Genomic DNA, 27,223 nt, shown 5'->3' on the forward strand with positions numbered 1-27,223 from the left:
GCTGGGCCTTAGAAGCTCCTGAGAGCAATTAGCCCTGAGCTGCTTGCCAGGGCAGCTTTTTATACTGCTGGGGCCAGCATTTGTGCTGGCCCCAGCCTTCAGCTCCCCCTGTGGGTGAAGATCCAGGAAGAGCTGGGCAGGGTCAGTTTGCCCCAATTGGCACAACTTGTCCCACACCAAAGTACATACATAATTTAGGCATGTGTGCTGAGGCACAAATCCCTGGCACAAATTTGTGCCACTCCTATATGAGCTGCTGCAAGCACACATGCCTGCATGTGTGGACATGCCCTAAGTGTTTAAACACCTTTGAAAATCTAGTCCACTAGTCTCACATTGCAACTTGCTTAATATATTGTACCCAAAGCAATAGAATGGTTAGAATGACCCTGCCTGCTCTTCCTTTGTTACCTTGCCCTGCTGTGGGCAGGCTTGCATCTTGTCCTTCTTATTCAACCTGCACTCTGTTCTGTGAAAACACACTCTGGATTGCTTTGGCCTTCCCGGTTCTGTTTCACACTGTAAATCACTAATGCTTTCTCCCATTTAAAATTTGTTTGTAAACAGGCAAGGATTTTGGTGGGCAATATCTTTTATTGGATCAACTGCTTAGTTGGGATAGAGTGAGACAAGCTTTTGAATGCAAGGCATTCTTCTTCAGGTGACCATGCCTCTCACATAATCACCCTAAGAAATCGTTGCCTCTCACATAATTCATGGACCATCGTGACTACATCACTGTAACACTTTGTAAATAGGGAAGGTCTGTTCTAAGGGAGTACCGTATGGCCTGTGTCAGGCCCTGGCATCATGCACCCGCTCACCAGGCTGGCAGGACCTGGTATCTTGGGAGGCACTATGCTCAGTTCAACACTCAAGATGAGCTGGAGGGAATACTTCAGGTCCCCCAGCAATGATGCCTTCACTGAGTTAATACCAGTACTCATTGGAAAGAATGGACCAACATGGGGCTGTTGTGGAAGAATTAGTTATGGCTTCCTGATTCCAAATCCCAGCCCCATTACAGGTCAGAGAGACTTGGGGCTACTCTGACTTGCTGCAAAGTACTATACAGCATTTGAGACTATCCAGATGCCACCGTGCTCTGGCCATTTGCTCTTCACAGAACAACCACATCCTTTGTACCAAAAGTCATGGGAAAGGAGATATAAAAGCTAGCCATGGTTGCAGGTGTCTACATACACTAGGACAATTCCCAACTAGTGACTTGTAGCAGCTTTGGCAAAATATCATACCAAAGCTGAGAATCTGCTCCAGTGGCTATAGCGTGGGGTATTTCAGGGTGGGGGGAGAATAAATGGCTGGATGATATGGGGGAGCCCTGAGAATTCACAAGGGACATAGACACCCTAGTCCTTTGAATGCAAACTGCTCAAATCCCATGAACTGAAAAAGATTTCTGAATAAGAAGCCTTGCATGGACATGGAGGCGAAGGGCCCATTGCTGTGTAGATTTCTCTCACCCAAAGTTTCATTCCATCACTGAATATAAGAGAGGGACCCCTTACACTTGCTTATAATCCTTCCACAGTCAAAATGGAAGCTGGAATAGATTGAAGATCAGACTTTTAAACCTGCAGCTATATCCTGTATGGAGAACATGTCCTATTAGGAGTTTATGTACCTGCAGTGTGTGAGGGTATATCTGCCACAAGGAACAAGGCAGCACTTTCCAGGGGTATCCAAGATGTCTCTGAACAAGCTAGTTTGTGTACCAGAAGCACAGGCATGTTAGTGCAGCTGTCCACCGATGCTAATATACTTACCTTCTCAACAGAGTTAATAGCTCAGGCAGAGCACCAGGGTAATGCAGCTATCTGGTACCGCTGTGTGGTCCTGTGTTTTTGCATATAGGCATACCAGAAATGCCGGCATTCTAAGAGGTAACAGTGCTCGTGGGCTGTCATTAGTTCATAGGGCTAAGGGAAGTGGTCCTTGGTCTAGTAAGCATGAAGGGGATGGAGGCCCCCTTCCAATGCATGAAGATTTGAGACTGTTTGGAAAAGGAGGAAAGATTGTTTGTTTGGAAAGCAAGCATTGCCCTAGGACACTTGGTTGGGATGCTGCTTTGCTAAAAATCCAGCCAGAGACACAAACTGAGGCTGTTATGGGGACTGATTTACATTCCTTCACTCCAGCAAAAGTGACTGAGTTTATTGTACATCTCTGAATGACAGAAGCTGTACTGGAAGATGGTCACGACCTTTCAGATTCTTAATTAATTCAGCTCAGGCCTTGGGAGACCAAGTGTCTCCTTGTGGCTGTGCTTCATATTTTTTATTTGGTTTTCCTTCTTGTCTTTGATCCAAATAGTTTGTTTTAGGTTTTCTTTGGTTTGACTGCTCTGTCTGCTCAAGTTCCTCCGCCTATCTGTAAAACGGATACAGTACAAGAATTGTCCCCTTTCACCTACTAGTGTGCTTCAAGTCAGTCCTGAGGAGAATGTCCCTGGGGGTTGAGAGGTCAGGTCAGTCTTCATGGCCCAGATAATTATTTGGCCTCTCTACTGACACTCCTAACAAGGGTGCTAATTAGTGCTATTTGGAGCAGTGGCTTTGCAATGGGGATAATTGTCCAGCTGGAAATGGAGCTAACTTATTTTTCATAGACCATCAAAGAGCCATGAGATGGGTACAACTGGAGTTGGTTGAAAGATATGTGATGATGCTTTTCCTAGAGAAAAATGCTCAGAATTGAATTAACCAGGGGTTCATAACATGCAAGGAACTTCAACTGTTTTAGTTGTTACATTTGTGTAAAACTTGTGTGATTTATATTTTGAAATAACATGAGTGAAAATAATTGTGCAGCGAAAATTTAAGACTTTTTGTTTGTTGTCTCTCTGCAGTGAGGCAGGCTTGATTCATGATATTGGTTTCCTTGGTAGAGTTCTCCATGTGGTGTAGGTCATTTGGATAGGCAGTGAGTTCTAAATGTACCTTTGGAGGTCTGCACTTCCATCCTCTCCCCACTCCAGAAGAGCCAGGTTTATACTATCCTGGTCACTGCTCCAGGTCTGGTAAAGTTTTGTGTACTTTTCATAGAGCTTGACCAAATAGGCACTTGTTTATATCATGGCTATGGCTGTGCTTATTAGCAGTGTGCTTTACTTTTCCACATGGTTTGCTTTATATTATCCTTGTAGTCATGCTGTATGAAGTTAGTGATGCTTTATACATGGTGGTAAGAGACACTAGAAGGATCCAGTGGGCTGATTGTCTACTGCAGTCCCATTCTTAAATAATAGGAATCATTATACCATTAGCCTCAAACTTGCTCCCCTAGCTATGGCTGCCCAAAACTGTGGTTTCAAGTCATCTGGATCCTCGATCAGTCAAGCTGGTGCAGTCTATAATACAGATCCTGTCTATAATACGGGTCGGTATTGACCTGGAAGGATGTGGGTAGTGCTAGGCAGGAGGTCAGACTCGATGATCTGTTGAGGTCTCATCCGACCCCTAGCATCTATGAATCTATGAATCCACATGTCTCGTTGAGTTAGTGGGGGCATAACCAGTGTGCTAAAGTCTGTCACCATTTCATCTCCGCTTGACGTGATATATATCTGTTTATGCATGTACAGAATATGCTAAATAGTGTTCATGACTCTCTACAAGCTGTGTCTTTCCTCCCGTGGCCCCCCTCCCCGCCACACCCCCTGTTCTCTTACTAAATTTGCCAGAGTGGCTGTCGGACTACGTAGATCTTATATGCCTCAAATTACGAAAATTCAAATGAGAAGGCCATTTTGCAAGCTCACTGGCACATGGATAAAACCTGGGAATTTGGGGGCCATGATTACATCATAGAATTTATCCCCAAAATGTTGAGGACATGAAAAACTTTGCAAAAAATGAAAAAAGGATGTGACATTTTAAAAACTTTTTCATTACCTTTGTCCATTCCTGGAATTAATATGTCACTATTGAACTGATTAAAAATGGATGTCCATTATCCCTTTGTAGTATTCCATTATCCATTTTTTTAATGATTATAATCAGTTTTATGTTCAATTCTTTCTTTACTACACAACATGGAGCCAGGCAGCCAAGCCAAGGATGAGAACCCTGAAGAACTGTAAAGATGATTGATCATTTAAATCAATACACAGATTTAAAGTTCTGACACTTCCTTTCATTTTATGCCACATATCCACAGTACTTACATATAACAGAGTTTTAAGTCCCTTTTCCTTCAGTAGGCTGTCTAACATGAGATAGTGGGAGGGCATCATGATCTCTTCTGCAAAATGAATCTCACAACATGAACTCTTATTTTAATGAAGTGGTTGTACCTAGTTTATTTTGGTTGAAATTCTCTCTCTCTCTTTCTCTCTCTCTCCCCACTTCCCCCCACCCCCTCCTCATTGGTCCCACAAGCTATAACAGAAAGAAGACACAGCTATGTTGATGGAAAGCACCAATACCCACAGGAAATCGGAATCATGGATCAGCATCTGTTGAACCCTTTGGAAGAGCCATTTCTCTCAGGTAGATAGTTCTATACCAACTAATTGTCTCTGTTTGTTAGACTTTTAGTTTCTGGGAGGACATCTTGGTACCTTAGCATCTGAATTAACAGGAGGGCTGAAGACTCGCAGCAACTGATGTCAATGGAAGCTGTGCTTTGAACACAGGAAATGCCATAAAATGCTAAGTATTCTGAAAATTCAGGTCCTAATATCTTATAATAGAAATCCAGAATGCTCTTGACCTCAGTCTCTTACATATGTATATGTATATGTAAAACAGTGAACATGTTTCAGATCCCAGCAAACAGCAGATATTACCAAGATGTTGGCTGCTGCTTTGCTTCTATATAAAAGTTGCTAATATTGTTTGTGAGTGGGGGGTGCTTTGAGGTTTGTTCATACATGTATCAGTTTAGTTACCAGAGTTTCTGCAGAAACATGTATCAACAGGGAGAATTAAGGCTTTGTCATTTGCCCTTTGATTACAGAGTAGTTGTAACATTATATCTGTCTCTGAAACAAAGGGATGTTATCATCTCCATCATAATTCTACTGCTTTGGTCACAGGGGACATCTCTATTGTTTTCTGGTGGTTCACAACTTGTGGTGCCAGTGGTCCTCAAGGGCCAACTCAAGCACAGTGTGATAGTGCCTACCAGAACACCAATGTGTCTGTCACTGTGGAGAAAGAGGGTAAACTCCGAGGAGTACAAGCGTGGAAAGTGCCAGCAACAAACCGATACATGTGAGTACCTGAGTACAACAGGCACTGGAGAAGTGGCCACCTAGCTACACACACTTACCCTAGCACTGGTATACAGTTTAGTGCAGCAAACTGTTGGGAGTGGCTGAGAGCAAGGTAAAGGTGAAGGGTAGCAAGAGTTACAGTGGAGGTTGATGGGTTAGAAATACTGGCTGTGAGGAATTATACTTAAGAGTTATTGTTGAGGATGGATGTGTTATGTATGAAGAAGCCAAAATCAGAGTCAATTTGAAGCTGTGATGATGTGAGAATGCTGACATCTAAACCAGTGGTTCCCAACCCCGGGTCATGACCAAAAGGAGGGTTGCGGGGGCAATGCCGACAGCGCCACATAGAAAAGAGGAGCTGCGTCCTGTGCCGGGAGCTCCCCCACCCCTGGGCCGCCACTGCTGCCACACTTCACTCCCAGGAGCGGGGTGCAGAAAAAAGGTTGGGAAACACTGATGTAAACTGAGGTTCTGAACTGGAGTACCTTTGGGCTGTCATTGTTTAGGAGTGCTGGCTGTTATGACCTCCCTTTGGGATTGTGATAGTGTAGGAATGTAACACATAGGTCAGTATATGTTTTAAGTCTACCTCTGTGCCAATGTACAGTATGATTTGTTACAGCCCACAACTATGGGGCCTTGGTTATTTATTTCCAAGTGTAAGAGCTCATGCTTTTTGTTTGTGAAGTCCATAGTTCATTCTTCAGGGTGTCAGCTCAAAAGTGTTCCCCACAGGAACACTGGGTGTTGGACCCTAAGAAACTGAGTCACTTTGTAGCCATGACAGTCCAGGACTCTGGCTGTGCACAGTTCACTGTGAGGATGTGGCTGTTCAGGAACAGGGGAGGGTTGGGAGCATACAGCTGGAGTCACTTTGGGTCTATGGCATGCAGGATTTCTGTTTCTCTAACTTCTTCTTTTCTTTTCTAGGATTTCTGCCTATGGAGCAGCTGGAGGGAAAGGAGCCAAAAACCACAATAAGAGATCACATGGAGTCTTCATCTCAGCTACCTTCCAGCTGGAGAAAGATGAGCTCCTCTACATCTTAGTGGGGCAGCAGGGGGAAGATGCCTGCCCAGGGGTAAGGATGTACAAATACACTGGGCAAAACCACACTGGCAATAAGCTGCAGACACCCTCAGTGGGTGGGTTGGAGCTTGGCTTTCCTATTGATGAGGGGCAGGAATCCCAGGCTGCAGTGATAAAAGCCAGATGGGGGATTAGGAAGAACCAATGAACTGAAGAATTTTCTCCAAACAAATATACGGAGGCCTGAAATGAGAAACCTCCCCAGAATGTACAAACAAATGCAAAACCCACAGCAGCAGCTCTGCCTTAAGATTCTGGTGCCCATAAAAAGCTGCTTGTAAGCTTTCTTTTCCCTTTCAGTTTCTTTAACAGGTCACCCACATCCAACTACTAATTAGGAGCTGGTAACATATTTTCCCATAATCTATATTTTATGAGGCCTGCCCAGACTTCTTTCTTTCCTATTATTTATGGTTATGCCAGGTATCCCACAACAGGATAACAGGCCCATGGAACTAGGCGTGGATGGCAAGGGCTGATTTCCTCCCTGAAAAGCTTAGAGTCTGAGGACGGGATCCAAAGCTTCTTAAAACCCATGTCCATATTGACATTAATACCTTTGGATCAGACCCTCTGTGAAGACCCAGAAATATCAGGAAAGAACAAAAATCGTGATGTGCATGTGACAACCCTGGTAAAGTTCACCCCAGAGTTCTGTGTCTGGATCCTTTCATGCTAGATCCAGTGGCTGTTAAGCTTCCCTTAACTTCTTTGGCTCCGGTCTTGCCTTTTCTATTGGCTTCTTCAGCACAGTTCCTGGGCACAGGCTCTCTGGCTGTCACCCCCTCCCTGGAACAGAGCCTTGTGCCCCAATTGCCTGAGGCTCCCCCAGTTGCTTAAGTATACCCTTTCCTAAGAGTTCCACCTTTGGGAGGCACTGTGGCTGAAGATTTACCTTCCTAAGGACATGTGGAAGCCCTCATGACTGTATGAGAGCCAGTAAGGTTTTACAGCCCTCAGTGTTTAGAAGATGCATGTCACATACTGGAATGCAAGTGATAGCCTCCATATATGTGGAGGCCATTTTATAAAATCAAATGGAGTCAAGTGAAGAGTAAGAGTCATGAAATCCTCATAAGATGTGTAGCTCAGCATGCCAAAAAATCTAAGCCTGGGAAACAATATTTCCTTATTTTCTCTCCCTATGCTAGTGTCTAGAGCAGAGACAGGGAAGCTAGGACTCCTGAGTTCTATTCCTGATATTTGCCACTCATTGAGTGCATCTACATGAGATGTTACATCGTTATAGTGTTGAGCTATGGCGATGTAGCTCATTGCTATGGTGACATAGTGTCAACAGACATGAACCGTGATGCTGACACTACTATGCAGTAGGGTTGGAAACAACCCATGTGCTGCCAGGACTGTGCCGTAACAGCAGTTACCGCATAGTTGGGGCATGTGTAGATGCACCTAGTCACTCTTTGACCTTGTATAAAACACCTCATCTCATTTCCTCATCAGAAAAACAGATATTAATTCTACTTATTTAACAGGAGTTCCCTGGTAATTAATTAGTAATTGAAAAGCATTTTAAGCTCTTCAGATGTAAGGAGCTGCAGCTGTAAAAGGTATTAACATTATGTTTTATTATCAGTGATTAAACTAATCAAGTATCATTCCACTTCCCCAGATCTGCTGTGAGATATCACTTGCCTATATGTGGTGTATTCCCAGATCAGAAAAAGCTCACTGGGGCAGAGAGGCGGGTTGTTCATACAGCGAGTTGTCCAGCTACAGAGAGAACCATTCGAACTGGTCTGTGCTTGCCAGGTAGCTGCTGGTGATCTCTGACTGCACCTTTTGACTTCTTTCAGGGAAATGTTCAGACCCAGAAGATCTGCCTGGGGGAGTCATCTCTCATTGAAGACAATTACAAAAAAACAAAGGACCTGAAGGAGTGGGCTGGAGGAGGGGGTGGAGGAGGAGGAGCCACCTACGTCTTTAGAGTAAGTTTGCCTTTCTCAGAGCACCCTTTTGGATAGAGTCTGACTAAAGGTGTCCCTTTCAGTATTGATCATATCATACAATGCTGTCAGCTGTTACAGAAAGTGGATGGGAGATGACTGTTTAAAACATTTAAATTCCATACCTCTTTATAGGCTCATCCTCCTTTTTTACTGTTACTGGGGCTAGCTGTACTGCCTCATCAGCACAGCCAGCTCTGGTAGTAAAAGATCAGTACTCGGAATCAAACAAAGTCTACTGTTCAATGCTGAAACAAGTTCAGCCTCAAGAACTAGTATTCACTTGGACTCAGATCAAGGTAGGCAGAGGTAGCAGTTTCATAATGAAGTCAGAAAACCATCTGTAGCATTATTCTGGACTTTGGCCAACATTTAGATGTTTTTATGCCTTTTAATGTGATGAAGCTTGCGTGTTCTCATATCTGAGGAGCCGAAAGCTTATCTGGTGCCTGCTGTGCTGTATGAATGCCTCATATAATGAATGGTCTGTATATTTGAGCAGCAGAAGGATGGGACTTTTGAACCTTTGCTGATCGCAGCAGGAGGAGGAGGAAAGGCATACCTGAAGGACCAAGACAACTTGCTGGATGATATACCCCTGGAACAGCTTGAGAACAACACAGCAGTGCCTGGAGTCAATGGGAAAACAGGGGCAGCAGGTAAGATAGCAGTATGAGGTCTAGGTTTTATGGCTGAACATATAGAACTGGCCTGAGGACTTAATTTGAAGTGACAGACATCATGTTGATTCACACACATTTTTAGGTAGATATGATTTACAGAGACATGTGAATGGTATGTGAATGGTCATGATTTGGGGTGCACTGGCAGTTCACAGGGGCCTTCTTTTCATATGATGTAGCACCTGAGCAGACAAAATGCCACAGGGAAGGTGGGGAACTGGCAAGAGAACCTGTTCCATGGGAGGAAATCTCATATAAGAAGTGAGCCATAAAATGAAAAGAATGGGGTAACCCTGAGCCCTTCCTTGTAGCAATGTCTTGCTGAGGAGAAACAATAGAAGAGGCATTAGTCCCCACCAAAACAGAAAAACAGGGATTGAACTGGAATCCCCAGTCCATACAGAAACAGAAATCCAGGTCAGATTTCTCTCCTAGCAACTGAGTTTAGAATCCATTCCTGAATGGACCAAACATCCAGTTGCAGTGATTTTCTACATCTTCTCCAATTTCTATCCATTGTCTAATTTGGTGAGGAGGCCTGATTTTAAATTTATTTTCTTCCCATGAACTGTACTCAGTTCTCATCTTGAAGGGATGCAAAAAGTTCCATGACAGTTTTCTTTTTATTATTCCAAGTCTCTTGACAAACCAAGGTGGTGAGGGGTTATCTCCCAGGTGCTTTGTCACAGCTAGAGGAACAACAGATAAAGGAGATCTTAGGCTAGACTTCCATTGTGGTACTGGCAATGGCAATGGGCTACATTCCTGGACATCCTCATTCCTCTTGTGCGTGCATGTGTACACACACATACACACACTTCACCCTCATTTTCTTCTGTCCATGTTCAGTTGCCTCACTGTTTTTTTTAATTTCTCTCTCTTTGTAGGAGGAGGGGGTGGCTGGCAGGATATCACCCAGGTTCCTCGGGCTGGGAAGTCCCTCCTGGAAGGTGGAGAGGGAGGTCAGGCCTGTCCCCAAGCACTAAATAAGCTTCAGTGGGCAACCTCAGGTGGTTTTGGTGGAGGAGGAGGAGCTTGTACTTCTGGTGGAGGAGGCGGAGGCTACAGAGGTGGGTCTGTTTGTTCCCTCATTTAGGGGAGGGGAGATAGAGAGACTGGGAACATTGTTAGGTTTTTAAATGGATATTTAACCATCCCCTGTCCTGTCTTTGGCTTGTCCAGAGAGAACAGTTCATCAAATAATGATCAGTTCTATTTAAAACTAACTCATTTGCACCATATGAACCTATGAAATGAATGATTCCACCATCCTTGACTGGTCTTGGATGAAGGATTTCATTGTCTTGGACAATGTGAGAAGACACACTGACTTTGTATCACTGATATGTCATTGGCATAGTATCCCAGTGTAACTCCAGATGCCTAGAGCCTAGAGCAACCAGAAGACCCTAGCATCTAACACTGATTAACATTTTCATGTCATGTACAGCTGAAAAATGGTGACTCCTACCTTTTTTTCAGGTGGGCACGTGTCAGATAGCGATGAGATCACTGCTGATGGGCAGGATGGTATTTCTTTTGTGAATCCAACTGGGGAAATCTTCCTGCATCCCCTGGCAGGTAAAACGCTTTCTCTGCTCTCTCACTATTGTCTCTGTCTCACCCTCACCTCCTCTCTCTTGACTGCTCTCTTCCTTCTTACCCTCTTCAAACACTCTACCATGCTTATACTTTTAAGGCTTATACTCATGTAGTGCAAGTTGTCACAGCTCCATTGACTTAAATAAATGTAAAGCAGCTGAAGATCTTCCTCGTGTCTCTCTGTGAGGCAGGGAGAGGAGACAAGTCTAAAGGTTCAGCTACTTTACTGGGTCACAGATTTCCCCATTTTCCTTCACCAGTAAACCTTTATGACCCAAAGTGATCAGTAGTCAGTCATTGCTGGACCTGCTCCCTGTTGTGTTTGGCTTCTTGTTTTCCTAAGTAGCAAGATTGGGACAATTGTCTTCTGCCTCTTCTTTCTACCTCTTCAAGAGGGGAGAAGATAAACTAAATCTTTCTGTTTTTATTTGACTCCTCATTCAGCCATGGAGAGTCATGGTGAGGTGGAGATTCAGATCTACCTGAATTGTAGCCACTGCCACTCAGGCAACTGCAAGCGGGACCTTGAGACCAATCTGCCAATCTGCATTTGTGAAATGGGCTCTGTGCTAGCCAGCGACAACATCACCTGCACAGGTAAAAGACGGAGCTCTGTCATCACAGAATATCTTCCATTTTTGTTGTATTTGCTCCCTTTCATCTTTTTTTAGAAGAAGCTACTTGAGTCATAATAAAGATACCCCTCCTCTATCTTGCCTTCCATTGGAGGAATTTCAAAGTCCTTTTGCAAACATTAAACATGTTAATCCTCCCAGCATCTCTAAGGAGTGGGTAAGTATTCTTTCTACAAGTGGCAGAGATTTTCAAAGGTACTTGGGTATCTAAAGATGTGGAGATGCATCCAGTGGAGTTTCAAAGGACCTAAATGGTCCTAATTTCTGCTCAAGTGAATTGGACTTTATTAACTAATTTGCTTAGGTGCTTTTGAAAATCTTATTAGACACTTATCTGCCTCTAAGTGTGTGAATATCTTTGAAAATCAAGCCCAGAGAGGTTAAGAAAGTTTCCCTACAGTGATGTAGCAAGTGAGCAATCAAGGTGGTGATAGAATAAATATTTCTTGGCTGCCTTTCTCCTGCTCCACACTCTAGTATACAATGGTAGACAATGGTCTCACATGCTAAAGCATTAGAGAATGCAGCAGAAGAGCTAGCTTTCAGGTTCAGCTAGCTATGGACACGCTGTCTGGCTGTCACAATCACTACAAGTTACAAAGCAATTTTAGTACCTGTGGGTGACTGAAAATGGAATCCTCCCTTGACTTTTGAAAAAAAGATTATTTACTTTAAACAAAAATTATTTATTATTTTTGAGTACCTCCTACCTCTGTGTTCCAGCAGGAAGTGGAAGGTGCCATGCCAAACAGGGAGATAGCTTGTTCTCCCAGAATTCCCAACTTGCACAGGAGCAGAAAATGGATGAAACCTTGTCATCATGATATTCCACAGAGAAGACTCTATGCTTATTTACATGAACTAAATCTTCTGAGTTTTGTCTCTCACTTTTGCTGGGCCTTTCCCTCAACTGGGTATAAGTGTAGCCTGTCCACTCAACTATGCTTTTTTAGACATACATGATTCATTAGATCAGTAGATGGAGGAAGTTCCAGAGGGAGTACACAGGCAGAAAAACAGCCTGGACTTGAATATTTTTCTTTAGAGCTGAGGCAGGAAAACATCATCTTTCTACATCTTACACTGAAGGACACGGAGTTGTGAGGAGTGCAAACACATGTACACAGAAGCAATTGAGTTGCTTCAATCTTGCAGTTTCAAAAATTCGGTGTTGTGTAGGTTGAAAGTGTAACCTGTGTAAAAGATTATGAAATAAATTCTTCATATGAGAAAACGGTGCATTCCAAAAAAGCTTCAGCTGAAAGTTCCTCAATGGGTTTCCATGGCAAATGATCATACTCAGGGGAGACTGCTTTATAAGTAGACATGTTAGGTTAAAGGCCTTTCTGCTGTAACACCACTAAATAAAAGGGCAGGGTCACTGAAGCTGGTGGAGTTGAAGTTGATGGAAAATCCAGTGCGTCAGAGCAGACTCAATTAATTGAGTCTGCTGTAGCTCGTAAATTGATGCGCTCTGGCAGCCTTGCACATTACATGTATCAGCAGCACAGCAGTTGCACCATATGCCAGCCTCTATGCTGACAAAATTGTGGCAGTGCACTTTGGACTAAAACATGTTCAATGTGCTTTGGTTCAAAGCACACTGGCACCATTTTCTCAGCATGGGGATATGCTGTGCTGCTGATACACATGATGCATGGGCACTTCTAATTAGTATGGCTCACTAATTAAAAGCATCCAGTGCTGCATCGGGAACGTGTAAAAATGCCCATCAGCTCTGCAGTAAATGTCTCTTGTCTACACATACGGCTCTATTAGGCCACAGGAAACTCTGCAGCAGGTTAGTACTTGTAAATGCAAGTTCTGTCTCCAGCAGTGTCCTGTAGTGCCTGTTTTGCTGATATTCATTAATATGATCTAATCGTGTCTTTTGCAGTTCCAAAGCATAGATTTCCATAGGCAATTTCCGCTTGTGTGCAGTGTTATTTTTCTATCCATCAGAAAACTGGAGAGCACAATAAAGGATCTTTGCTGAATCTGTTGGAGTTTGAGAAGTAAAATGGCTATTCAATGATTTATGAATGTTTATAACATCTAGGGCTCCAATGTTATGACATGGATATAAAGGTCTTTCATCACCACCACTTCACTTCCTGGGTGAGGGAGAAGCAAGACAGAAGTGGGTCTTTAGCATCACTGTAGTTGCCTCCTGATTGATGTGCCCATCTTTTTTTTGCCAGTGCCTCATGGCCCCATCCCAGAGGGACACCTGCCACTCCCACTCCTCCTGGCTGTGGTTGCTGCAATTGTGGTACTTGGAATGGCCCTCACTTGCGGCAGCCTCTCCTTCCGTAAGAAACACCTTTGTGACTTGTATTAGTCTATTTACTCCTGCCAACAGTGTAGGGATGCAGTGGGATGCTGGGGCACAAAGACAGCAACGGCTTCTGATTGCTACCACTATTGTGATTTTGATTGCCTGGCTGCTAGGATCAGTTGCTTTTTTTACCACTCCCCTCCTCCCAAGTCAACACCTGGGGCAATTGCCTCATTCACCCCACCCTAGTTATACCACTACTCCTGCTCACCCTTGCTACCCTCAGTCCGGCCTCTGCCAGACTCAAAGGTGGCCCTGCTGGGTGAAGGGAACCCATCTTAGGGTTGCCTTTCTGCCAGTGCTTATACATGGAGCAAAACTGTGTTGTACAGGTCAAGGGTAGCAGTTAGTGAGGATCCTTCTGTCTTTGTCAAGCTGCAAGCAGTGGCTAGGCACAATAACAGTCCTCCTGTGCCAAGATTGTTCTGTCCTTCCTATATCTGGGGGGAAAACTGCTGAGAAGGAACACTAGAACATAAGCAGCCCTTCTCCCTTCCCCCACATTTGGAAGTCACTAATATACAAAGACTAAAGTCATGGTCACTGGTTAAAGATATCACTTATTCAAGGGGATACAATGAGCTCTGTTCAACTGAGCTTCATTTGTTTTGTTTTCTTTGGTGAATACCAGCAAGTCTCTTGCTTGTTGCATCCCGAACAAAGCTCCATTCAGGTGAACAACACCCTTCATATATTCAGTCAATATGGGGAAGGCACTGCAAGGAGGAGCAGGTAGAGATGCTGGGGTTTAAGAATGTTACTTGGCTTTTATAGCTGCTGGCCCAGTTTCTGCTTGCTATTGATTGCTCTGCATTGCTGGTATTGTCTCCTCTGCTTCATACAGATGTTGACCCCTGGTTTTATGTGATGTTCCCCCCTCAGTCTATCACCGTAAGAAGCAGCAGCTGGAAGGAGCTAGAGCACGACTGCAGAGCCCAGAATACAAACTGAGCAAAATCCGTACCTCCACCATCATGACGGATTACAACCCCAACTACTGCTTTGCTGGGAAGGCTGCCACGCTGAACGAGCTGAAGGAGATCCCTCGCAAGAACATCTCCCTGCTTCGGTGAGGCTCAGTGCAGGCAGGGGCAGTTCTCTGAGTCAGGGGAGGGGGTATAATCTGAAGTGAAGGAAGGTGGAGCTTATATATTTGCCTTGCTTGATTGTATGAAAAGTGTTTGAAAAACAGAGAAGAAACTAACCTTGGAAGACCCATAGTCTAGTCTGGTCCAGCCTAAATGTGGCTATTGTAAGGACTATCTCTTATACCTGTGATTTGCTGCTAAGTTCACAAAAACATCATTTTGCAAAAATCCAGCCCCAGTACCATGTCAGCACTTAACCTTTTGCACACAAGTCACATATTCCACAGATTATTGCAAGCTTTCATTCAAAAGAGCGATCACCTGTGTTATTTCACTCATACTTTTGATATCCTGAATTGCTGCTGCCACCTGGCTGTCCAGTCAATCCCTTTCAGGTCCACAGCAGGCAGAATTCCTTTCTGCATTAGAAAAAAACCTCATGCCACAGGAAAAAACATGCTTTGCAATACAGTTAATATCAAGACTGCATAGGGAATCCAGTGAAAATCTGACTATTTGGTTTGGGTTTTTTTAACTTTGTCTTCTTCAGATTTTGGTCTATAGACTTCTCTCTTTATCTCTTACACCCTGATTCTCTGTGGTCTTAATATTATCATAAATCTATTGCTAACACCTAGGATCCCAGGATCAGTATAGCAACCAGGCAGTCACTTTATCATCATGCAGTTGGTTATTATATTTTCAGCACTACTGGATTTCTAGAACCCATTTGTTTAGTCACAGCACCAGTAGAGGTCAAAAAGTGACTCTGGATACTTTACAACTAGGTCAACACCGAGATGAATTGTCTTGTCTAGGATTCCATTTACCCTAAGCCTGGTCCTGGCTTTTCTGATGCCAGGCTTTTGCATCAAGTAATTCTTGTTCTTTCTTTTCAGGGCATTAGGACATGGAGCATTTGGCGAGGTTTATGAGGGGACAGTGGTAGGAATCACTGGAGATCCCAACCCGCTACAGGTGGCCATCAAGGTCAGTACCTATAACTGGTAGTCCAGACTTTCCTGTATGGTGGTTAATATCTGCGAGTTCTGTATTATAGATTCATAGATTCATAGATGCTAGGGTCAGAAAGGACCTCAACAGATCATTGAAACTGACCCCCTGCCCTGGGCAGGAAAGAGTGCTGGAGTCAGATGACCCCAGCCAGGTGCCTATCCAGCCTTCTCTTAAAGACCCCAAGGTAGGGGAGAGCTCCTCCTCCCTTAAAAGCCCATTCCAAATTCTGGCCACCCTTACTGTGAAGTTCTTTCTGATGTCCAGCCTTAATCTGTTCTCTTGACCATTGTTCCTTGTTACCCCAAGAGGCACCCTGGTGAACAGAGCATCTCCAGTTCGTTGCTGCGCCCCTCTAATGAGTTTGTAGACGGCCACAAGATCACCTCTCAGCCTTCTCTTGCAGAGGCTGAAGAGATCCAGGTCCCTTAGTCTTTCCTCATAGGGCTTGGCCTGCAAACCCTTAACAGTATGAGTGGTCCTGCTCTGGACCCTCTCGAGGTTATCCACATCCTTCTTAAAGTATGGTGCCCAAAACTGGATGCAGTACTCCCAACTACGGTCTGACCAATGCTGCATAGATGGGAAGTATCACCTCTTTGGTTCTATTTGTCATGCATCTGCTGATGCATGATAAAGTGCGGTTAGCTTTGCTGATGATTTCGTCACGCTGAATTCGTTATCACTGAAATGCATTATTGCTACACACACACACACACACAGTGTTACACACATTACACACACTGCTAGTGCTGCATTTGGGAGTTATGCACTTCCCATCATTTTGATTTTTAAGCCATTTAGTAGTAGCAGCAGATTGAAAATAAACAGCTATCTTGATGGCAGTGTGGCTATTGCAGTAACTACAACTGTTCATTTAATGAGGATGGGAACTAAAGAGGAGATTGTCTCAGCTGTCTGTGCCAGGGAGAACTCCTTCTATTTTAAGGGAATCTGAGCAAATCTCAGTCATCCATCCATAGAAAGCAGATAATCTAGCCACACAAATCAAAATTGATTTGTTGGTCAGGGAATTCCCAGGCTTCTCAGGCACTCATTCAGTAATTCTCAACTAGCATGCTGTGGCACCCTGTGAAATCTTTTCAAGGGTGCCATGGGTTACCATGCAATATTAGGTGCAAACACCTATACGTAATTCATAAGATAAACCCAGAGATTTCAAATAGGAATCCATAGTGTCAAAAACATTCTGACATGTTGTGGTCTTTCTAAGTTCTTTGCAACACAAGAATCACTCTATTCTTTTCCCATATCAAGAAAACAAATGGGAGCTAGGAGCTGACATGTTTTGAGGGGTGCCTTTAATTTAACAAGTTTGAGAACCTCAGTACTACTTGGTGCTCCAGACTTCTGTGACTGATGCTCTTGACTCCTCATCCCTTCATGTTAAGCCTATATATAGCTTCTGGTGCTCTGGTACTCTTCTCCTATAGGCCCTCTAACCCAGTAAAAACTGTTGAAATAATAACAGTGGGTGATAATGCACACAGTGTTGTATGGGTGGCCTTGGACACCAGCTTGTGCAGTTGCCTCAAAAGACTGCCAGTCACTGATTTCTGAGATCAGTCATGCTTGGCAGTTCATGTTATAAACTCACATATTAAACACAGTGGTTTAGGCCCCAAATTAGATAGTTTAGCAAAAAAAATGTTAATGGCTAGATTTTTGTGGTTCTTTTTTTTTTTTTTTTAAGTAGAAGAACCACATTTGTGTCATGGTGTAAATGCTTGCCTGGAAGTAGTGAAACTTGAGTGAGTGGGTGAGTCTGAGGACCCAGAAATGAACCTAATTAGTGCAAATGGAACTGCCTAGTGTAGTTTTGGTCTCCAAATAGAGTGAAACACCAAAACAACTGGCAGACAGAAGTAGATTCAAATACTATTCATTGTTTTAATAATCCAGAGTGAGGTTGAGCAAGGACTGATGCCTGTGTTATCATATTAAGGTTCTAATTCAAAGTATATTGTTATAATGACCATAGATACAACATGTCTGTAATACAGTGTTACTTAAACATACTGCTCACATCATGTTTAAGAGTTTTGTAGTTCCCATAATTTTGCCTTGGCTGTAAATCTTGGCTGTAAATCTACCTGGATATTTGCATGATCCCCTGCAAAGTGAAACTACTGAATTCTACCATGATTCTGCCATACTTCCCTCTGGAAACCAATGTAATATCCATAGGGCACATTATGAGAGAGGGAATATTGTTTAAGATCATAAAGCCTAAATGCACACAGATGATTTCCTAGACCCAGCAATGCAGTTGCCTGAAGGCTGGGTTCCTTTGCATCATATTCTGACTGTATCATCAGCCCATACTGTCACAGCATTTGGGTTTGACAGAAAGAGTAGGTGGAGGTTATAGAACTTTTGAAGGAGTGCATTTAATATATTCCTTTTGTAAATCTTCTACCAATTTAATAGATTGCGAGTGGGATCATCTATGAGACAGCCACTTATTTCAATTAGCAGAAAACAGCCCCATCCACCACAGCCCACACTATAAATGGCAAAAATCATGTTAACTAGACTGCAGTCAGCAACAAAAACCTTATCTCTTTCAGTCCCTATACAAGTAGGAGCAAACATGCAGTCTTCACACCTGCAGTGGCCACACCATCCCGTGCAGTGGCTACCATGCTACAGTACAGGCTTGCACCTGTAGCTTGCATCTGTCAACATATGCTGTTATTACACATGGTAATTTCCCAGTAACTACAGTTCTCAAATGGAATCATGTATATTTTGCTTTAGCCATAAAAGTCCTACATACCAGAATGTATCCCAGAATGTTCTCCACATAGTTCATTAATCTCTTTTTTTTCTTTCTCTGTCAGTGGGGTAAAAATGTAGAGTCCAGTGACTCACTGATTGTCTCACTGACTTTTCTGTGCCTTCTTTAATTATCCTTTGCTTTTTGGGGGGATCTCTCCCTTCTTTCCATTCAACAGACATTGCCAGAAGTCTGCTCTGAGCAGGATGAGATGGATTTCCTGATGGAGGCACTGATAATAAGGTACATTTCAATGTTTTAGTGTCACCAGAAGCATGTAAATCAGTGTATATAGTTATAACATTCATTGGCTGGCTGTGGAAACGTTCATCAGTAATTAGCTCACCGGTTCAGATCTAGCCCTGACTGATAATAGCTGCAAGTCACTACATTCAATGGTGGTTCAGTTGTCTATGAGTTTCATAGATTTCATAGACATTAGGGCTGGAAGGGACCTCGAAGATCATCAAGTCCAGCCCCCTGCCCCAGGGGCAGGAAGTCAGCTAGGGTCAAAGGACCCCAGCAAGATAAGCGTCCAAGCGTTTCTTGAATGAGTCTAGAGTAGGTGCCTGCACCATATCTGGAGGGAGTCTACTCTAGGTCTTGAGGGTTCGGACAGTAAAGACAATTTTTCTTGTGTCCAGCCTAAAACAGTCCTGTAGGAGTTTATGACCATTGGTCCTTGTTTTTCCTTGGGGCACTCTAGTGAACAGATATTCTCCCAGATCCTGATGAACACCCCTTGCGTACTTATAGGCAGCCACCAGGGCCCCCCTGGTCTCAGTCCAATTTCTGATGGGCAGTTGTCCACTTCCTTGTGGTCATGGTTACAAAGCCTAAAGTCACTTCTCCAATGGTCATACAGTAATAACATCTCTAAATTCATTTAACAATGTGTTACATATATAGTATTTTTCCTGTCAAAGAATCCCAGAGGCAAGGGGCTTTTTATGCCAGTTTTATTGGATCAGCTCTTTCCTGGATCATCATAGCTACACAAATACTCCAATCCCACCACAACAGAAAGAATCCCACTGCACTTTTCCATTGGGGGTCGGACTTGATGATCTATTGAGGTCCCTTCCGACCCTAACATCTATGAATCTATGTAGGAGTAAGTTCCCATAGTCTTATTCAAACAAACTCCCATTGATTAGATGGAATACAGTATGTGTAATAAAAGAGCTGGAGCTTTGGCCATATAGCTGTGCAGCATTTCTGAATTTCAGTCACTGCTGCAGTCTAGAGCAGCAGGTCAATAATACACAACATGCTAGAGAAGGATTTTTCAGCCACAGATTTAAGGACAGACTCCTACTAAAGTGAAAAATGCTATGGGAACTTTAGGGACAGATTGAGTTGACTCCTAACTAGCTGCCCAAAGAGAGGAAGAGCACAGATCCCCTGTCGTGTCCTTCATGTAGCAGCCAACCAAGGGTGCAGCCCCCATGCTCCCTTTACTACAGGAACTGCTCCCTGCTAATGGCGTCTGCAGCATTAGCCAACCCAAAGGTTCAGGTCTCTGCCTGTCCTTTGCATTGGACTCAAGAGTCGGGGAACTCTTACCAGGTGATGCACTGAGTTTACGAGGGAGGTCCAGGAGCTGTGGGGAAGCTCCTTCCCACTCTCAATGAAGGTCAGTTCTCTTAGGAGAAATCTGGCCTCTGATCTCTCTGGAGAGCAGACTGGATAGTCATTTGGAAAGTCTGATCTGAAAGCTCCTCTGACAGTGAACTCTGAGGTATATAATTTGTCTGTCTAGGAAGGATGGAAGACTGAGTCATGACCATAATTCCATGTATTTTAGATCTATCAGATCTGAAGGTTATAGCATTTAAATCAACCCCACCAGACAGAGTATCTGGAAGACCTCCTCACACCTCTTTCATGGAAAACAGGAACTTTTCTGGAGAGAAATGCTTTTTGCCAAAGCATTGCAAACATCATCTGGATGGACCCAAGACAACATTTTGTACTGGCTCCTGATTAGCAGACTATTTTAAAAGGTGTTGATGCCTTCAGCCTACCTCCTAAGGAGGCAGAAACATACAAAAGGCAAGGTGACACCTTTTACAGGACCAACTGCATTGTTGGGAGAGCTGTTAGACAAGCTTTTGGGCACCAATTACAGTAATTACAGTGCTCAATTAATTGAGTCTGCTGGACCATGGTAATTACTGCACTCCAGCAGCCTCCAGCATCTCATGTATCAGCATCCCTGCACTTAAAAATGGCAGCAGGGGCACTTTGTCTACAGCTCGTTCAATGAGGGGACGCCGATACACGCGATGCTCCAGGCTGCTTTAATCAAGCACCTGCCCCCCCCACCCCACACACACTCCCAGAGCACACGTATAAACACCCCAAGTGCCCCTTCCTCAGGAAATGGATCCAATAAAAGATATCACAAAAAATCTTTGTCTCTGTACTATCCCGGACCAACATAAAGGAACTACAGTAGATGTGCATGGAGGAAAGGGCCTGCTGAATTTGGTAGCTTTTGTTATCTTTTCCCAGTTTCTGAAGAAATTTGGAATGGGCAAATCTATACTGAATCTCTTTGGATTTCTTGTGATTACAGACAACCAATGTCCTGGCCTTTGATTCAGCTGAAGTTGGGACTTGTTCTGGAAGGGTGTTTTGTATCCAGAGTCTACTTAGTCTAAATCCTTAAAGTTTAGGAAAGGGAACTATGTAAAAGATTTTAGGTCATCTCCAGTATTGTCTTCTCCTTTCTTTGTTGCTTGTTTGCAGTAAGTTCAATCACCAAAACATAGTGCGGTGCATTGGTGTGAGCCTGCAGACGTTGCCTCGCTTCATTCTGCTGGAGCTCATGGCTGGTGGAGACATGAAGAGCTTCCTTCGGCAGAATCGACCACGTGTGGTTAGCCATCCTCACCTTCCTGCTTATGCCTGTTTTTACTGGGGCGTTTTACTAAAGATAAGGGTATTGGAGCACACATGGCTGAGAATAAGTGTGACTGGTTTCTCAACTTTAAGAAACTGAGCTAAATGATTCTTACCACATATTCCAAGGGATCCATTTTACTAATGATGAAGGAGAAATTGAGTGGAGAATTTGTTCTTTTCAACTCCACTGGTCTCTATGTGGAACATCTGGAAAACAGCATAGGAAAATGTGCAAGAGGGAAAGACTTCTGTGGCTGATATTCTTTATTGGAGCAGTTGTGTGATTGAGCTAGACTTAGACATAGACATTCCTGAATGCAATGCCTCCTACTTCAGATCACTTTGAGAAGGATGAATTGCATTTGTCTAAGTCAATCCCAACCATGCAGCTGGTCCAGTAAAAGATATCACCCACAAAAAGTCTTGCCTCTCCCATATTTCCTGGATCATCATGAGTACAACATTACTCCAACACATAGGAGAATATATTATTTTTCATGTCAGCTTCCTGGTTTACATAATAACTGCTGTGGCATGTGTAAAGCTAAAATTACAGTGATGCTTATTAATGAGAAAATGTTATATTGGATTATCAGCTGGTGTCAGTCAGTATATTCTGTTGACTTTGATGGAGCTGTGTCAGTTGACATCAGCAGGAGATCTGGGCCTCTAGGTACCAGTATTACTGATTTAAATAACTGTTGCAACTAAATTATCAAATATAATTTGTTCTTTCTTTTTGGGAATTGTTCAAGAACCAGTCCTGATTTCTGCAAATATGTTTATTACTAGCCAGTCTTCAGTGAATAGTTTGATTGGGCAGTTTTCAATGTACTGGTGGATTTCAGTTGTTTGCTATGGTTTGTCCTAGTTACCTAAATCATATATTGTTTCTGTTCCCAAATTGCTGACTGAAGGAGAGGAGTCCTGGTCTGTGCATATTTTTGTACTGTTATAACGATTTAAATTAGGACTGCGAATTTTTGATGAGATGACCATACTGTGAAAACTATATTAGTATAAAGGTGCCTTACTGTTCCTCTTCTTTTACTGAATAAACTGCACTATGTGAAGTACATGTATACCAATATACATGTCTGTGCTAAGAGGGTCACACAGCATTAACTGTTTCACTGTCATAAAGTCATACAACTTTTGTGAACGTGCAAAACAGAAAGCATAACTAATAATGACAAAAAACTGGGGCGAATAAGTACTGTTGTTTGCACCCAAAAAATAATATTGATGTGAAGAACAGGCATTCCCAAACATGAGTGTGAACACGAACCTGTTAGAAACAATGTTAGCTGAAAGTGACTAAAAAGGCCATGAATTTAGTCAAACTAAACAGCCCCATAGAGAACAAAGAAATGTTCTTGAGTGCTCTTTCTGCAACATCAAGCAGCTTCAGTCACTGTTAATGTATCTCATCGTAAGTGTCTATGGCCACAGTAAAAATGAAACTCCATCAGCCTACTAACAGAGGGACTTCCAGAACAGGATAGAACAATGTAGCCAGGGGTCTCTTCCTGCCTATACCTTACTTGCTCAATTTCTGTTTCACCTCAATAAGCTACTTGTTTATAACTCTAACTTTCAGTGGCAAACATCCAAGAGCTCTGCACAATCATGAAATGACTCACTTCACTGGTAAAAACAACCCCGAACAGCTGAAGTACAAATTATGTGGTTTGAGGCTATGAAATGACCAAGGTAGCAGCATCCTGAAGCACAATAAAATTAATGAGAGAGATTTTACTTGACATCTCCAGGAATTTCACTGAGCTTGGTGCTTGTAATTTTCTCCTCCCTTCCCCCAAGCACTTATCATAACAACTTCTTTGAAGACACACCAAGGAATTTTCCCCAGAAATGATTGCAAGAGAATAAGTAGGACTTGCTGAGAAAAAGCACAGCTTTTGTGTGTGTTGGGCTAGCATCTGCTTTGTGACAATAACTTATTCAGCAAATCATTACATGATTGCTTAAATGGAACATGCATGGTTATTGCAACAGAAGCAGTGCCCATCAATCTGAACCAGAAAACCTGAGAGAGCTATAGTCTGTGTGTCCAGCATCTTAAATAAAGAATTCATTTTGTTGTGTTATACCTGAATGTCAACTCTTCCTTAACTTAAAGAATGCATAAGTTTATCAGCCTGTGGCGCTGGCATATAGAAGTTCATTCACTCATCATAACTCACTCTCTCTCAGTTCCTTCAAAATATAGGATGACATGTTTTTTTTAAAAAAAGCTCTCTTATTTTTTTGCTGTGTGACCCCCTTACAGCCCCAAACTCATTCTTTGGAAGGCCTCTAGTCATTTCCCAGTGCTTTCAAGCACTCTTTTGATGTTTATTTTCATACAGCTTGCCACCATTGAAGAGCTGTTCTTGTTCAACCCCGTTGGTAGAAGCTTTTGCTACTGTATCCAGGGTGGGCCACTCACTAACCGTCACTAGGGGTGTGTACAGAAGTTGCTTTTTCGCCATTTAAAGTGCATTATTGCCATGACTTAACAGAAGTGCACAGCTTTACAGCACTTTAAAATGGGTACAGAACTTGTAAATGAGGTATTACATTTGAAAAGCTGTATTTTATAGCACTTTAGCAACCTACAGTGCTTTAAATAACTTCTGTATGCTGATCAAATTTCTGACCAGTGGAGAAGCCCCAGGAGCCTGTGAAGTACCCTCTTCCTCCTAGCCTGGAAAGTGCAGGGGCTCAGAGGCCCCTTACCCCCTACCAAGCACTGCATTGCTATCTTGTTTAAGATCTTTGTAACTTTATAGTGCTGTAAAAAGTGCTCTAAAGTGTAAAAGTGTAAAAACATGCATGGAGCACTCATTCACAGTCGGTAGGATTCAACAGATTCACTCCACCTATCTGGAGAGCTATAGATTTTAAGTAGAAGCACAGCCTTTTTCTTGCTCTTTTCTTTGACACATCTTTGGCCCTTTGCTCCTGCCAACACTTCCTTCTTTCACTGCTTCCCTGTGTGTCTCTCACCCTCCCTTCCTTTTCTCCCCAATTATTTCTCATCCCATCCAGCCTTTCTTTTCTTCCCATCTATGTCTGTTCCTCTCTTCTTCGATGACTGGAGGCATTGAGAGGCTTCTTTTCAGCTTAGAGATAAAATAACTGAAGGATGATAAAGCCCTATAAAACAATAACTTGGGTGGAGAAAGTAAACAGGGATTTACTGTTTACTATCTCTCACACTATCAGAATTAGGGGACACAAAGAAATTATAGGAAAGTGATTTTAAAACAAAAACAGGGTGTTCTTTTGCAAACAACGTGTAATTAGCTTGTGGAATTTACTGCCACAAGGTGTAGAGTCTGACAATTTAAACAGGTTCAAAAGAGGATTGCACAAATTCATGGAGGATAAGTCCATCTGTGGGTATTAATCAGTATAGTTATAGGTACAAGCTCCAAATTGGAATTTTCTAGGTCTCTAAAAGATGTAAGCTCTAAGGGAAGATCAGTGTGGATAGGCTCTTCATAAATATTTTTTCCCTTAAGATCCTCTATATACCACAGAATAATTGGCTGGCTGAACCTATATTCTGACCCAATATGAAATTTCTTATCTTCTTCAGAACCAGCCATCCACTTTGACAATGCAAGACCTGTTGAACATTGCCAGAGACATTGCCTGTGGTTGCAGATACCTGGAAGAGAATCACTTCATCCACAGGTGAGAAGAGACAGCCTGTTCTTGTGCAAAGGTTGTTCCAAGTTCCACAGTTTACTTTTACAAGGAATAACCCAGACATGTTCTTCAATTTGGATCCATGGTGTTTTACCATCTTCAACACAGACTTGAAGTCTCAAAATCCTTAAGCTCGGTTGAAGCCAGAGGATTTCAACAAGTGTCACCTTAAAAACATGCAGGGACCTAAATGGCTTAGAATTCTGAGATGGTATATTTTTTGAGACAAAACCATAGCTAGGTTGAACTGGGTCCCATATTCTCTCAAAAATGGTCTGAATATAGTCTGAAAAATAGTCTGATAAAAATGGTCTGAATATAGAGCATATCATGGAAGTCAAAAGCAAGCAATTTTTACTTTAAAGCAATCATGGGAGACAATTAAGATATACTACTGTCGTGTCTTTAACAGGCAGCTGCCTATTGAAGCTGTCAATCAAGAGCATTATACCCTAATGACAGTATAATTCTGGAAAGACACTGTAATCCCTGAATATAGCAGACCTAGTGACTACACTTCAACAGGAAATATGATAGCCCTTTTATACTTTCAAGAAAAGGTGTGAACTCAGCTGCTGTGTAAAGAATGATAAAGCACAACATGATGGGAAGAGATTTTCCAAGGCAAAAATGGTAGTTCGGTACCTAAATGCCATCGATTATCAATGGGCTTCCTGCTGTCCTGTATACTTTTAAAGTTTCTCCCTTGGCTGTGAGTTTGTCCATCAGGGTAGCTCAGTGCTGGGCACTTTTATTTTATATACACTTGAGGAGATGCTCCCTATGGCTCACAAGATGGCAGTGTTGCTCTACACAAAACTGCAAGACAACAGCAATAACTTCTTTCTTACCTGACTTGACTGTATTGATTTATTGGTTGTTTTTATAGAAGTATCAGCACAGAATAGCCCCATTGGCTAGGGAAGGAGAGGGCAGGGATATTTGGAGAGTAAGGGGATACAGACAGCATGGCCCAAGATTAAAGCAGTGAAGAGGGAGGGAGTTAGAAAACGGGTTTCCATTCTTGCGCTATTACTGACCTGCTGTGTGATTTAAGGCAGGTGCCTCTGTGTCTTTATAATCAGGATAATACTATTTATCCCCATTTTATAATGTGTTTAGGTTTATATGAATAGCCCTTAAAAATTCCCAGTTGGCTGACAGAATCTCATGCTTCTGGCTAAGAGGTAGATTCAGTTCATGGCACAGGACTAGTTTCTCCTGTTGCCTTCAGAGTTTAAAAGTGTACTCTGGACCCAGCTCAAATCAGTAGAAGGAACTGAGGAACCACACCCCAGAGGGTGGAGTAGGCTCTGATTTACCATGTGTGCAGCTTGAAGTTGTGCAGGTAGACAAGGCAGGCTCTGCAGAGATAGGCAGAACAGAGTATTCACCCACATGCATGCACACATGCCTTTTCCATCGAGCAAATAGGCAGAGACAGGCAAGGGTGGGGAGAGATTGGAGGAAATGGAAGAAGTGAGGCAGACAGTGATCAAGCAGAGAGCCGTGTGATTATTATGCTTTGTGCTTTCTTCTGCTCAGTGTTATAGGAGGGAGTGTGATCTTGTGATCTGAGCAAAGAGCAAGACTTTACTAGTTCTTCTGCTGACTCAGCATATGGCCTCAGTTAAGTCACTTCACTTCCCTGGTTTTCAGTGTCCTCCCCAGTGAACAGAATATAACAAAGGATAATATGAATTATAACAAAAACAGAGTACTCTAAGATCCTTTAATGAAGGGTGCTGTAAATCATTATTTATCATCGTTCACAAAAATTACATCTATAGCTTCTTCTCACTGTGAATATTTCTAAATCAAATTTTTACTTATGCATACATTTAAAAGGACATTGAGAACTTGAGAATGGCCATCCTGCCACATACTGACAGAGCAACATAGTGACCTGGCTCTGTGTGGCCTATGGGGAGAATTGTAGAAGCCCAGGCCTATCCCTGGGCCCATCTGGGCAGGTCCTACATAGAGCAGGGGACTAAATAGTAGGGCTGTGCAAAACACAGCACTGTTTCGTTTCAACTTCCATTTTGCCATTTTGACAGGACAGTGTTTCATTTCGAGTATCGTTTCATTTCGAAAGCACTGTTCCGTTTTGTTTCGTCAAAACTGTTTCGACGCTG

The 27,223-nt window shown here is 42.9% G+C and overlaps 1 protein-coding gene across 1 annotated transcript in view; it reads left to right on the forward strand.

Annotated features, from left to right (window-relative positions):
* The window catches only part of LTK (leukocyte receptor tyrosine kinase), a 183,602-nt gene that overhangs the window by 130,257 nt on the left and 26,122 nt on the right, over positions 1-27,223 (forward strand). The window contains exons 11-24 of the mRNA XM_019496461.2: positions 4,401-4,511; positions 5,060-5,237; positions 6,173-6,323; positions 8,149-8,280; positions 8,801-8,957; positions 9,869-10,051; positions 10,464-10,562; positions 11,028-11,180; positions 13,420-13,530; positions 14,439-14,625; positions 15,544-15,634; positions 18,637-18,701; positions 21,213-21,342; positions 24,973-25,070. Of these exons, the coding sequence (XP_019352006.1) occupies positions 4,401-4,511; positions 5,060-5,237; positions 6,173-6,323; positions 8,149-8,280; positions 8,801-8,957; positions 9,869-10,051; positions 10,464-10,562; positions 11,028-11,180; positions 13,420-13,530; positions 14,439-14,625; positions 15,544-15,634; positions 18,637-18,701; positions 21,213-21,342; positions 24,973-25,070 (1,846 nt within the window). The remainder of the gene's footprint in view (positions 1-4,400; positions 4,512-5,059; positions 5,238-6,172; positions 6,324-8,148; positions 8,281-8,800; positions 8,958-9,868; positions 10,052-10,463; positions 10,563-11,027; positions 11,181-13,419; positions 13,531-14,438; positions 14,626-15,543; positions 15,635-18,636; positions 18,702-21,212; positions 21,343-24,972; positions 25,071-27,223) is intronic.

The sequence above is a fragment of the Alligator mississippiensis genome, chromosome 2 (assembly GCF_030867095.1).
Source record: "Alligator mississippiensis isolate rAllMis1 chromosome 2, rAllMis1, whole genome shotgun sequence".
In the NCBI taxonomy this organism is placed as follows: Eukaryota; Metazoa; Chordata; order Crocodylia; family Alligatoridae; genus Alligator; species Alligator mississippiensis.